The following is a 15148-nucleotide window of genomic DNA, read 5'->3' on the forward strand; positions in this document are numbered from 1 at the left end:
AAGGTAACGCAGATCCAGCGAGATGCCAAATATAACCACATTTCACTCATCCCACTTCATTAAGCAACCGATGTCATCTACCTGGACTTGCGCAGAGCACGTGATGCTGTCTCGCACAACATCCTTGTCTCTAAATGGGAGAGGTGCAGATTTGATGGGTGGACAGCTTGGTGGACTTTCTACAAGGGCATGTAGTGATAGGACAAGGGGGAATGGATTTAAGCTGAAAGAGGGCAGGTTTAGGTTAGATATAAGAAACCCTTCCCTGTGAGGGTGGTGAGGCGCTGGCACAGGCTGCCCAGAGCAGCTGTGGCTGCCCCGTCCCTGGCAGTGCTCAAGGCCAGGCTGGGACGGGGCTGGGAGCAGCCTGGGCTGGTGGAAGGTGTCCCTGCCTATGGCACGGGGTTGGAATGAGATGGTCTTTAAGGTCCCTTCCAACCCAAACCATTCCATGATTCTATGATTACAATGGCAAGTCACTGAGAATGAATTTGTAACTCTAACCGTTCATCAGTATATTCCCTGTTTCAATTCCTCATGCTTTAGCTTTTAGCAATTTTATATCCTTTTATCTTCAGTTCATGATGACTTGTTATCAATGAGACAGCCTTTTACAAATTTAGTTATTTCTTTGCTGGAAGTTTTATTTCCCTGGATGCAGCTGTTACTGATTGAAATCCTGTTGTTGTGAATTCAGTATACTTCAGTTACGGTAATGTCGCTGTTCTAATGGCAATGACTAGTTCGGGTTTTATGGCTGACAACCCAACCACGTGTTAGCCAAGTAACGCTCACACTACCATGGTCAAAGATCTGATGATACTGTAAGCTATTAGCTTACAGCTGCAGTTAATAACATAAGCTATTTTTCTCCCTAAGAATCTCTAAAATGGTCATTAAGGTTTGCTTCAGGCAACAATTTGACACTATCTTAGCATTATAGTTATTTAATTTTTGTTTTTAATCAGTTATTCTTTTTGAACTGTTTGTTCTCTCCACTTTACTGTGTGGAGAGAGACAGTACTCTCACAAATCACATTTACATGAAAGTCAAATGTAGGAAGTTCTCCCATAGGCTAAATGAATACTTACACGCCGTTGAAATTATTTGCACTGTAGCTCTGGAGTAAATCAACTAACATCGATGGTATGCATTAGTGGCAACGCGCACTGACAGAAGAATTTATCTGTAGTATAGATGTTAAGTGATCTTTTTAAAGAAAATGATCTAAAATGGAAGGAATACTGAAGGTTGAGAATAAAGATACTGTCTCCGTGGAACCTTACAGTACTGTTTTGCTGCTTCTACAGTAGTACTGCTCTTAATTTTATAATGCATTCTATATAATGATACAACCAGTAACATATTCTGCAAAGGACCATACTATTCACAGTTCTGCTACCGTATTAAAGGAAAGAAAATGTCTTTCACAAATCTACTGTGACATGAAAACATTATTGGTCATCCAACTTGGAACGTGTTTTTTAGAAGATGACTAGGTACCTCTGCCTGCACCTTTCACACCCTAGCTCCCTAAACGCAGAGCCACCAAAAGTTCCACTGTGTCACAAACACTCTGAAGTCACTGGGTTGCACCCACGGTATAACAAATAGCTGCCTACATGACCTACATTATTTTCTTTTAATTAAAATAATGTCCCAGTGCGTCATATGTCTTCACCCTTCCTTCACCAAGTTTTAACAGCTGCTTGGCTTTATAGTACACTTTTGTCTTATAACACGGGAGTTAACTACACTCACTTTTCTCTATTAAAAGAAACTTAAAGGTTACACCATAAGGTGTTCGATGGGTTTATATGCAGCTATGGAAGGATATATAAACTTGTAAAGCAAGAAAATACCTGAACCTTACTTTCTTAACAGCATGGAGGAAAGGGAAGGTAAGTGCAGCATTCAGTTAGGAAAAAGTATCTAACAAGTGTGCAAGAAGAATGAGCACTATAAGGAATATAAGAAGTAGCAATAAATAATAGGCTTCCTTATTTCTATATAATCCTCTGCTGACTCTTAGTCACGCTAGGTTAAATTATACATGCACAATTTATTTTTCAAACCATTAGATGGAACGTTGTTTATAAGCAATTTGTATAATCAAATGTTAATGACATACAGCGGATAGATGATTAAAGAACTATGATATGAGATTTTCTTATCACTTTGGAGAAAACAACAAATAAAATTTAAACTATACCCATTACAGCTGGTTAATTGCAATTCAGTCTGTATTTAGCCATTCAGAATGACAGTTAAACCCAAATACAAGCATGCATCTTCAAACGTCTTTTTTTTCAAATCTCAGCTGGCTAGTATGAGGACTTGGCTAATTAAGCAATGGAATAATTTACTCATTTCTAATGTATATTTGTTATAAATTACATTCCAATACCAGTATCAACTATTTATGGGCAGTGTATTGCATGGCAGGACAGGAAATAATTTCAGCATTCTTAGTGGGACAGCAGAAGTGTTACATCAACTGAAAATGAGCAACTAACCTCAGAATTTACTCACCTAGACAACACACAAATCAAAACTTTGGGACTACATAATATTTTAAAAGAGCTAAAGGTACAATTTCATATCCTATGAAATATTTTAAGTGGATGGATAGAAACTGGAATGACTGCAAAATTCAGCACCCCATCTTCCCTGCTGAAGCTGATTGAAGAAGATTAGTAGGTACTTTTCAATTAATTTTAGTTTGTATGCTATGAGGGGTTTGGTGTGGTACTTGAGAATAATTCTATGAACCCTTAATAAGATGCTTTAGGAAGACTAATTCACAGAATTAACTTACAGGCATTGTCAGATCACTAGTCCCTAGGGCTCTGGGCATTTCATTATTTTTTATCTAAAGCCTGTCTGTTATCAAAGCTGAAAGGTGCATTGATTTGCATCTTCCCCTCTCAATGCTGATTAATATAGAATTAGTGGGGAACAGCGTTTGGCACTGCCATGGGGATTCTGAGTTAGATGTAGCAAGCGTCTGGCTCCAGAGGAAGACAGAAAGAGGATTTCCATAGGGCTGGGTGCATCCATGTGTCCGTGCGGACCCAGGGGGTGGCAGCAAGTTAACGAGACGTGCTCACCTCCTGCCGCTGGCACCCAGCACCCCTGGGGTAACAGCTGCGCAAACAGGTGGGTTAACTTCCTAACCACATGGCTAAAAGGACCACATTTGAGTTCTGTGGACTTCCTAACCAGTTAAACACCATCGGCTCCAAACAAGTCATGTACTTCCTGGCCCTACGGAAAGGGAAGCACTACCTACAGAAAGTGACAGCATTTCTGTAGGAAGGTCATTTAAGGTGCAATTATAGCATATAGGCAGCTAAGGTGATTTTATTTTGGTGCATCCAAGCAGCAGCTGATGCAAGGCTTGGCAGCTAAGGTGTTGGTTGAGTCTGTGCCAGGGACCCTGAGCACTGTTGGGGGCTAAACTTGTCTGAGGGTGCACAACTGCACCTTCTCTGCTCTTCGTGTGCCAGCTGGCTCAGCCCTGTGCTGCTGTCACACGTCATTTCAGCACATACCAACGCTATCTGAAATGTCTTTAAAAAAATGTAACTGGCATAAACTGCTTCGTTATTTTATCATTATTTATAACAATTAACAACAGTGAACCCTCTCAAAATTAAAACATGATTACAAGGGAATAAACAAGTTGTTGACACTAGCTTGGGTTTACCAAAATCAGAGGCAACAAGTAAACAGGGAGAAACAAAAATATTTTTTTGGTTCTTTTTTCTCCAGTAAGATCACAAATCAAGGCTATGGAACTACTCTGTACATCTGCTTCTTTTTCCTCCAACAGTCTCCGCCTTAAGCTCTCCAAAACAAGTTGCTCCAAATGTAGGTAAGCACAACAAGGTACCGATTTTGAATACAGCCTATAAATATTTTTAATATAGGTTTTATTAAAGGAAAAATGCCAGCTTTAGTTGTGGCACATGCGAACGTACGTTTTATCCACATAGGCAGTTTAGAAAGAAGTAGCTAATTCACACAGATGAATAGGTAAATTAATTTCTCAGTTCTCCAAATATATACGTATAAAGATCAATTACATAAATCCTGAAAAAGATTACTTCTGAAAGATTTTCAGAAAAGCTTAAAAAGATTCCTCAAATAATATAATTATTTTGTAAGACAATACAAAAGGAAATGTCTACTTGAAATCTTCATTCTAAAAAACTACTCCGTTTATCATTAATGTAATGAGAATCTATGTAATTCTGTCCTATTTCCAGCACATAAAAATTAAGCAAGTAATGGAAAATCAATTTCAACTAAATCTAAGGAAATCATAATTTATGTTAAAAGTGCATTTTTGGATGAACAGAAACATTGTTTCTTAAATTGAATTCAGTAAATATCCATAAAAAAAAGAAAGCTAAGTGTATTCAAAAATTACTTAATTCATGCATTCGATTATAATGTGAAGATTTTTTTTTTAAAAAAGGCTAAAACCATGGAAATAGAACAAAATATTATTGTTAGCCAAGAACAGTCTCTCTTTCAGGGCAGCCAGGGAAGTGAAAAGCTATCATCATTGCATAAGTGCCACAAAAATAAAGATACAGTGATTACTAATTAATGAGAACATAAACCTGAACATACCAACATACCCCTTCCCCATCTTAGAAAGCCGGCTAACTCATTGTTTACCAAACATTTTAGAGATTAATGTCCTTTGGAGAACTCTTCTGTCTCTCACCACTTTTCTAAAGCCATTGCTTGCTTTCTCTGGCTAATAAATATTTAATTATTTCATGCAAAATAGCAAGGCTTGAGCTAGAACAACATGATATGTGATAGTAAAAGCTCCCACTGCATAGGTGGCTGGTTTGAATTTTACAGAGGAATGTGTTACCATTCAAATCTCATCAGGAAGAAAAGAGAACTAAACCCAGACCTTCCAAATACCAGGACAGTTATCTCCACATTGGGGGATTCCCTTTATTTGGCTGACCATACGGGTGTGCATTTGAGTGAAAAGTTGCTTGAAGGTCAGGCCCTCACTGATCAAACAGCAGGGCAAAAACTACATTATGGAAGTTAATATGGTTTGGTTGTGATCTGTTACCTTGTGAAAATGTAGTGAGCTTTGGGAATACTCAAAGCTGATTGTATTTTTATGCATTTAATAATATATTAATAGCTATTTCAGTATGCAAACAGTTCAGGAACTGGAAGTTCGAGAATTAGGTGTTTACAGCAAATGATCGTCTAAATGTCTTCCAGTGTCTTTTTGTAAATTAGCCTCTCTTTGTGAAGCTCACAAAAGTTGCAACATGTGAGAAGATCAACAGAGAGGTTCAGCAAGACATCACGTTTACGTGGGTAATGTTTATGTTGGTAATGTTTATGTTTCAGCTTTCTGCCATCTGATGGAACCAATTAGATAATATCGGTAACATTAATGTAGTCACAAATTGTTATTAAAGCTGTTTTCCCTGCTGAAGACTTCTTTTAAGTATGCAACTGTATACATAACCTTGGGTAGTTTTACAGAAGGATATTTATCAGTGAGACACCATCACATTAAGGCTGTGTGAATTGTAGAGAGTAGAATATCAAACTCAATAGACATCTTTAACAATAAAGCATAAGATGAGGAGCAGGAGTTATTTTATTACATTTCAGAAGACACTAAGGAGTTCAATTTCTGACTTAAGTGGTTCTCCATCTAAAAAGTAATCGTTCAATGACCTAAATATGGAGGCTACTTTAAGGAAGAGAAGTGTTGTGGGCACAAGAACAGCAGAAGATTACAGTAAAGTAAAAAAGGCAAACAGTAAAAAAATTAAGTAAAATAGATGTAAAACCAGGAAACAAACATTGAAACCCCAAACAGATGAAATTCTCTACTCATCTGTGGCTTAGCTTTCAATTTCCAAATGCTGTAATGAAGATTGATCACAGCAAATTCACTGCAGGATAAAAACATATAAAAAACATTTTTTTGCTCAAATTGTGGTAAAATAATTCTGGAAGAAAGCAAAGATTGAAGGAGCATTCACTGAAGAATAAAGGAAGGAAAATGCAGAAGGTGGTCAGCATTTTTTTCTCCAGTTAGTATGATCCATCAACTTAAACATATTTTGGATCAGAGCATTTTTGCGCTTCCCATCACCTTGCTATAGAATACTCTTTGATTTCTGGAACAGTTTACGTTGTTGTCTAGATTAGTCATACTGTCTATATCAATGCTGAAAACCCTACCTGGGAATTCCTGTCGCATTTTCCCATGCCCACCTTGCAAGCCAGGAAAAACAGCCCTAATATCTTTGTAGTCAGAAAGCGTATCAAAGATATGTAAAACTTGAAATGGAAGAGGGTTGATGGGAAAATTTGTAGGGGATGATGAGGCAACCATACTAACTGACAAACTGTTAGGAATAAACAGTTCTACCCATCTGAAGTGTAAAGGAATAGGCCTCCTCTTCTGCTAAGCTTCACTTTGGAGTGCTTACTGGAGTGTTTTCAGGTAATCTCCAAATAAATGGGGAAGAGCTGCTTAAATGGACAAGAAAAAGAGTAAGCTCTGCACACAGGCAGGAGGCACAGAAAAACCACAGGACCATGACTACGCACACAAACAACACAGAGAGATGAAATGGAAACAGGAGAGACATAAGGAAGGAGTGGCTCATTTTCCAAACTTCAGATAGTACAGAATTCTAATAAAGAAAAATGCCTCTCATTTTGATGTGCGTTGGTTGCAACTAAGAATGGACTGAGGAGGTTAAAGGGTTGGAAAGCAGTGGTGGTTTTGCATAAAAGTAAACATAAATGAGAGAGAAGTATGAAAAGTAATGCTTGTGTCAGGTACTCTCCCTGTTATTTTCCTGGATAAAATAATCTTGAATTTTTGCATTGAAATATATTGTTGATTTACTAAATCTAAAACACTGAAGCAAACTGAAAAATTTAATAATTAGAAAGCATATGATGTGCTTTAGTAATAATTGTAATCATACTGCTGGAGACCCTTATCCATTCTTTCCCCTAGCTAGGGCTGTAGACTGAAACTCTGGCAGGAAAGGAATAGACAGTTATTTTATGCAGGGAAGTGAGTTTTTCTTGCCAGTTTTTTAGAATCTGAAAGTTTTTAGGATGGAAAGCTAAAGCTACTTTTTCAATTAATTTATTATTTTTTTCATATCAACATTGCCTTTTTATGTATTGGGAAAATCCAGAATGAATACATGGCAATACTTGGAAAGACACGCTATCTGTACTTATTTATACATTTTATGTACATATTTAATAATTTATAAGGTCTGAATGTTTAATAACAGAATACATGACACACTGGAGAATAATTTCCATCCTATGTCTGATCTGTGTTTGTATTTATCAGTCTTAGGCTATATGGACATGTAAGTTCCTATTAGACAGTGTTGCCTAGGACTAAATGCTTTCTGGGTTTACAGGAACTACAAAAAAGTGATCAGACACAAGAATTACCATCCATATACTTCTCCTTTGCCTGTATTAAGAAAGGCCCATATATTTATACTGGACATATTTTTGAAATATCAGAAACTACCCAGAGAAATGTCTATTAACATGTGACTCCTGCCTAACTATCCATTTTCAATTCCACTCTTTTTTTTGAGAGCTGAGAACTATATGGTGAAACAATATTCCTTGTTCTGATATGGAATCTTGGTTTGGAGGTCCTGCTGTTTGGGAAAATCAGACATAAACCTGAAGAATCTGCTTTATCCTACTCCCCAACCATCATGACAAACATGCTGTTATATAGAAGAAAGATGCACATATGATAATGCCTTTCCCTGATGGTGAGGGATCACAGCGGACATAGTGACCGTGAAAAACCAGGCAGCTGTATAAACACCAAGTGCCCTGACAACACTACGAGGCTTGGATTTCACCGTGTTAACGAGAATCCAGCTCATGCCAAGATGTGGAATTGACAGTTTTTTCTGTTCCTGACAGCTGGCTCTCCCCCACGCCTCCCCAAAGGGTCACATTTTTCTTCTTGTAACTGGCTCTGTAACTCGCAATATAGAGTGGGAATAATTGGTCAGGATTTGTGCTTATTTTCTTTTGGTGGATTATCCTGAGAAGCTCTGGTTTAGATAAAAGTACTTGCTGAATGAAAAAGGTGGGTGTCACAATAGAGATGTATGGATTTGAAACAAAGGCATAATGCATACAGAAAAAAAAGAAAGGAAAAAACAAAAGCCAAACAAAAAATGTATATTTGGGGGAAGGGAATTCAAGGCAAGAGTTTTAAAGGTATTAGCTCATGTGGAATTTGATGCATACTATCTTTAAAAGTCTTGCCTTCTTTATCCTCAGATTTTTCTGTCATGGCTTGACTATTTTACAGGTGCTGGATATGCAGATTTGGATACCAGCTGTACTATCTGTATGTGCTGTATTTTATCGTCCATACTGCCAAAGGCCAATGATTTGCAGCCGAGTATGAAAGTAAAATTTGATTCTGCCTGAAACACAGCTGAGAGGAAGGGAGCAATGAGCTGTGCTCTTGTTTATACAAGTAAGATAAGAAAAACTACTTTCATTTGACAGAATGCTGTATACTGATACCATTACGTTCAAGGAAGAATGCATTCCCTGCGAGTACTTTAAAGTCAGAACTGCAGACACACAACTTGGTAAGACAAACATAAGCAACAGCAAAACTTTTTATTACCTGGTCTGGCACTCCTTTGCAGGCACTCCTTCTCAAGCTACCAATATTGCTTTCTCAGTTGGCCAACCATAAAACTAGTTCACAAAGATCACCCAAAACTGTCTCCTGCATGCAACAACTCAATTTTTTGTGTGCTGATGCCCTGGATAAGAAACTGAATGGAGGATAATGAAGATGACTAAAAGGAAGAAAAAAAAAAACCAACCCAAAACCCCAACAGCACAACCCCCCCAAAAAAAGTTGACAAAGAGCAGGTACATATAGGAACTGAGGAGAGGAATGATGAGAATGATGAAAAGCAGACAGTGAAGTGTGGCAGGATATACCTTCCACAGCATTATATTGTACTGGGAGATGACAAGTTTATTAGCCTTCATTGTAATTAACAGGAAGCATTTCAGAAAATTACTCAGTGTCATTGCACCCTTCCACGCTTAGGGCTGGCAATTTGTCTCAGTCCCTACTGTAACTTCTTGTGTCTGAACTCATGTCTGAAGCCAAAGAACTTTCCCTGGGGAGGCACTTTGTACCCACTGGATCTGCACTGAGAAGTCTCTATTTTCTTCTCCCTGAGCAGAAGAGAAGCTCCCGGTTATATCTCCCTTCTTACCTCTGGTGTCATGAACCAAAGGCTTTCAGCATCACCGCCAGATTTAGACACTTCGTGCCCTCAGCCTATACAGTGCTTGAGACATTACTTAATGAGGTACGACTGGCCTCAGGAGTCACAGCCTCACTGACCAGCATCGACAGAGTAGAAGAAAAGCCATTTAACTCCGTGATGAATCTGTGAGAGGTGCCCAGCCAAGACCACCCTCCCACGTGTTATGACAGGTGAGCAGAGTGGCAATGCAAGGACTCCCCAGCTGCTCAAGATGTGGGTAAGAATGAGCGGCTTGCCTCGCTACAGCCTCTGTAAGGAGAGGAGATGCCGCAGTCTCCCTTGCCGTTTTGGAAAGACGGGAGACGACCCAGCAGCCCCAGGGTGGGCACGGTGCCCATCCTGGCTGGCTGGTGATTACCTGGAGTGGGCAGCGGGGCTGATGCCCAGCGCTGTGCTGAGCCTCAGCAGCTGCTCCCATCTGGTTTCTTTTCTCCCAGGTTTCCCCTAAAAAGAAGCTGATGCCTGCAATGAGCAAGATGCAAACCCGTAAGTCTCCCCTCCATGGTGGTGTCTGCCACCACCTCTGTGAACGTCCCTGCACTCCAGCCCCACGAGCCATGGGTCATTACTCTCAGGTACCTCGTTCCCCTGGGCTGGCAGCCTGGTGTCCGTGGGGTCTCATCCTGCATTCTCCACACCAGCAGGTACACAGATCAATACCCTTACAGCCCCCTCACAAGTTTTGGAAGTAGCTGTTCTTCTCCTCCTGCTGATTTTAAGTGCAGTTGCTGTAACTTGGATAGGGTTAGCAGTAAAAATCACTGTATGGAGTTGGGAGGTAATCTCTGAAGTGCGAGCAGGCTGCATTTGCCGACTTGTGACGCTTTAGGTCTCTGTAAATTGCTTGACTAGTATTATACCATTGCTGTAAAACACATTCAGGAAGGTTTTTTTAGCTGTGCTTATCACAACACATTGTAATGCCACTTTGGCACCACTATCACACCGTATTATACGTCAGATATCTAAGTTACGCAAAAGAAGGTTATTCATGACTTCTAGTCAATTCTTGATTGCTGTGTTATGCATAATAAGAGACCAAATGTTTATCCTGAAGGAGTCATACAATACTTGCACAACTCTCATCTAAATTCCAGGAAGGACCATCCATAGCAGCAAATGGGAAATTAACACCAGAAGTTAATGGCTATTGAAAACTATGTCTCCTTTGGAAGCTTAGATCATATTTTTAAATGGAATCAAAAGGAAGAGCATCATGGCAAAATATGATAAAAAATTATTTAAAAAGCCAAAATGCTAATGCTACTTGTAAAGTGAAGTAACATTTTTTAGGGAACTCTTGCACAACATTTGAAAACACAAATCCTAAGATTTAATCCTTTTGATGTTGCTGAAAGGTGAGAATTGCCATATAGGAAAGGTAAGAACTGACTGGAAGAACACCTGGAGGATATTGCAGAAGTATTTGCTGGCACATCTGTGAAGGATTATGCCTTAAAAATATCTGAAATTGTTCACTCAACTTTTTTTGTGGAGTTTCTCAGTGCTATGTTAAACTAGCTAGTATGACCAGGGGCAACATACTTTAATTAGCTTTGATTTTTGTTATATAATATATTCAGTTTATTTGAAAGATGACTGATTAAGACTCTCGAGCAGGAGATCCTCTCTCCATCTTTCTGTGAACAAAGTATAAACCTTCTCTCCTGTCAATACCTAAACGTTCCAAGCACCCAGAGCAGTCAATTCCTAGTAGTTTTGTTCTCTTTGCTATAGAAACATCATACATAAATGTTGCTTTAGGAAAGTAACCAAAGTTGGAATGAAAAAATAAATGGTTTGTTTCAGAGACCTCCCCGTTAATAGAACAAAGAAGTGGACAAACGTTTCCATTTTAAAGTGTTAATTTGCAGTGAATGTAAGAAGGCAGCAAGGAAAAAATGCTCTCCACAGCCACTACATGCCAAACATTACCAAATCCAAATACTGAAAACTTCAGGGGAATAAGGCCATAAATAAAGAATGCCATTACTGTCACCTTGACTGACCACTTGCATAACACCAGCCAAAAAAAGCCTAAGCCACAGTTCCTGTGCACAGCCTACATCTCTGCCTTGGGGTTAAAATACATTGAAGTGATGGAAAATCCATCTTATGTTCAGATAAGCTGCTCTGAAGGTTAGTCACACTGTTAAAAGCCTTTTCCCATACCTTTAGTGAGAATTTCCTTGTCACTAATTTCCTTAGCTTCCATGCCACGAAGGATTTCATAGGTGGTTTTTTTTTTTCTAGATTAAAGAGGGATCAGCTATCAGAAATCTTTTCGCTATTTAAGCTGTGCTCACCTCCTAACCTTTCTTTTTTTTTTTTTTTCCAGGGGGGAGGGGATAAACTGAATAGCTTAAGTCCTAAGCTGCTTAAGAGTTTCTAAGCCTCTTACGGTAGGGGATGTTTTCTGAAAACTGAACTCTTTTGCAGCTTTTTTCTGACTAAACCTCCAAATTTTCACATACTTTCTGACATACAGATGACAAAACCAGACACCATGTTCCCCTAGTTGCTTCCCTGATAGTTTTACAGAGGAAGCAACTACCTGGTGCCTAAAATCTTGCAGGAAACTAATTGCCAGTTAATGGGATGACCCCTTATACTAGGTTCTCATCTCTGCTCACTTCTTGTAAGTCTGTCATTTGGGCTTGGACACTCAGTATGAACTTTGGGCCAAGCACAGCTAAGTTATGCAGGAACCACACCCCAACACCCTCCTGCCCCCTTCAAAAGGCAACCAGTATATTTAAGAGTATCCTGAAAGAAAGTTTTGTCCTCTTTCTGCTGAATGCCAGAGAACCCAGAGTTAGGGCCCTGGGATGCTAGTCTGATGTCTCACTTGGTAAAACAACCGTGGTTATACTACCATCAGGATCATGATGCTATCACAGAGTGTTTCAAACAAACATTTTAAAGAATCAGTCTTTTAAGAGTTTTTTGTTGGTGGATTGAGGATTTGCTGTATTGATACAGTGTGTTGTTATGGTGTGTGACACAGGATATAAAAAATACTACATATAGAATAGTACAACACGTATTTGAGCAAGCATTGAATAAGCATCACTGTTCAATGAAGGCACAAACTCCATGGGATGATCCTTCCCTTGTAACAGTTAGTGAACCAAAGCAGGTAAAAAATGAAGAGGTGCTAAAGTGGAAAGAAAGAGAGAACCAGTTGTTGTTGGGTGGGGAACCACAAAAAAGGAGATGAAAAAGTCATCTACTGAAATATTTTTAGATTATATCTTTACAAGAGTGAATGTTTATATGAGACTAGTTTAGAGCGGTCTATTAGCCAACCCTCCACACAAGGCTACTAAGACTTACTGTTCCCTACTTACTTACACATTCAGAGGTTGCCAGGCAGGCCACTGTGCTTTTGCCTTGATGACTGTTAAAACCTCATCGCTCTGTGGAAAGAGACAAAACAAGAAAGTGATTGGGACAATTTTACAGTGAGACTGATATGATTTATAGCAAAAAAGTAAGAGGCACTAGACCAAACTATGCCTCAAAATTCTGACTACGAGAAATATGCTTTGTCCCTTTTATCTGGGCACCTTGTGTCCTCAGCTGCACAGGGTTCATCAAGAAGCCTCTATGAATGCAGGAGGCAAAAGCAGCGAACAAAGGCAGCCAGACCTTGGGCACTGTTGCTTTGTCTTCTGCAGGAACTGAAGTGAGCTTAAAACACCAACAGCAGTTCGCAGACCATGGTGTTTTTGCATCATGAGCTGAAAGGAAAGCTTTCAGAGTGGTGCAGTGATGACCTGTATAAATAAGGAGGACTTTTGCATCGGGGAAATATCCCAAAACAACATGAACAAACTGAGTTTGTTCTGGTAACACTATCACAGAAAGATAACTGTGCTTTATCCTGGGCTGTTAGTCCATACATAGTAGTTTATTGGCAAAAAGTGTATCTTGGGCTGTCAATTTTGTGACTTTCTGACAATCCTTGTGGTCAGAGGAATATACCAGGTTAAAAAATGCAAGGACAGAAAAATTGCTCTTAAATATGCTACAGATCTATGGGTCAAGAGGCAGACCAAAACTAGAGGCTGCTGCTCTAGGCAATCTAACACACCCTGAGAGCATGTATAATATATTATTTATTATCCTTATATATGTAAGGATGCAAAGAGTCCATGGTGGATGCACTGCAATCTCCTCCAGGTAGAGCCATTGATAGCACTTTCTCTTTGCTCTCCTTTTACACACCTGAAAATGATAGGGTGAAACGTAGCAGTCACCTGTGGAAGCCCACAGTGTGGCAAAGCATTGTACAATGATTATTTCCTAAAGTCTGTAGGAATTCCTGCATCAGCACTTTTGAACTTTATGTTGGTACAATAAACCCAGGACAAAGGCAGGAGATTGTTAACAAGGCTCTGAAGCCCAAAAGACATCTATCACAGGTTTTTTTAGAAGCATTTTCCCCATCTCCCTTAGGAATCCACCCCAGTAATTCACCTAGAGGAACACAAAGTCCACAACTCACATGATTACTACAGTCGTTTAAAATATTTCCCAATTAGACTAAGAAACCCACCTCATACATTACCAGTAATTGGCACTTCCAACAGAGCTGACCTTTCAGTTTAGTGATAATAGTGCCATTTCCTGCTTGATGGCAACAGCTCTGATACCCCAGACTAGCTCTAGACCATACAGAGCCCAGTTTAAAGAAAACAACTTTCACTGTTTTGTTTTTTTTTTTTTTTCTACCACTCTTAATATTTTCTGACTCCCTCTTTTTACCAAAGCAAGGTCATTACAGAGCTGATGGGCCCTCTCTGTAACACAGGAGGAATACGTATGTGACATGACCTCTCCCTCAACCTGAGTGGATGGATAAGCCATTTCTTGAAAATCCTTTTTATAAATACAGATACTTGCCCAAAGCCTGTAATACATTAAATGCCCTGAGCTAAGATAGCTGAAAGTCTGACTCTATAAAGGCAAGTAAGTATGAAAGGATTTAATCAAAATCCCATACTACTAATATAGTTGGAATAAAGAGAATGTGATGATGAAAGGGAGCAATCAAACAGCACGCAGCAGAGCTATGCCAGCAGGTGGGTGCACCGGGGCAGGCCTTGGGAGCGCAGCCACCGGCACAACCCTCTCCCAGCCTCCCTGCTGGGCTGGGGAACCCAGCGGAGAGACACTCCATGCAGGAGCGATGCATCACACCCAGGGTCACCTACAGCAACCACCTTCTTACCTCCATGCCTTCTAAAGAGGAAGAGACAGCTTTCCCCTCAAAGTGATTTAAAAGGAAACAGACTAAATGAATGAAGTTAAAAAGTCTGAAGCTAAAAGACATTACTTGTCTTTCTCTATCGGTGAAATTTGCCTTATTTTTTAATTTTCCTTGTTTCAAAATCCTAAGACTTTCCAGCCAGGCATATCTTCATTTACTTGCCTTGAGAACACATTTGCATTCAAAATTAACTGTGTATTGTACATCCCAAGGAAAGTCTGTTATAAGCATAGATCATTACATTTATTAAAACAATACACTGCTTAGCTAATAGAAGACAGTAATTATGTCAGTAACACCCAAATCACTCATGTCTGAAAGCATTTTAACATGCTATTCAAATTAAAAATGCATACTAACAGTGGATGAACTATGATTAATAGCTTAGTAGTAGGTGCAGAGGGAAGGAAATGAGGAACACAGCATGGTGCATTCAGAAATCCCTGAATTTTGAAGGGAGATGAAAATTCAGATGCAAGAGCAGAATTCACAGCC

General features: G+C 39.3%; 1 protein-coding gene across 1 annotated transcript in view; it reads right to left on the reverse strand.

The window, feature by feature from the left end:
* Positions 1 to 15148, reverse strand: part of SPON1 (spondin 1) — a 199816-nt gene that overhangs the window by 22276 nt on the left and 162392 nt on the right. Inside the window, exon 7 of the mRNA XM_040609232.1 lies at positions 12733 to 12797. Coding sequence (XP_040465166.1) covers positions 12733 to 12797 — 65 coding nt within the window. The remainder of the gene's footprint in view (positions 1 to 12732; positions 12798 to 15148) is intronic.

The sequence above is a fragment of the Falco naumanni genome, chromosome 10 (genome assembly GCF_017639655.2).
Source record: "Falco naumanni isolate bFalNau1 chromosome 10, bFalNau1.pat, whole genome shotgun sequence".
NCBI classification, from domain to species: domain Eukaryota; kingdom Metazoa; phylum Chordata; class Aves; order Falconiformes; family Falconidae; genus Falco; species Falco naumanni.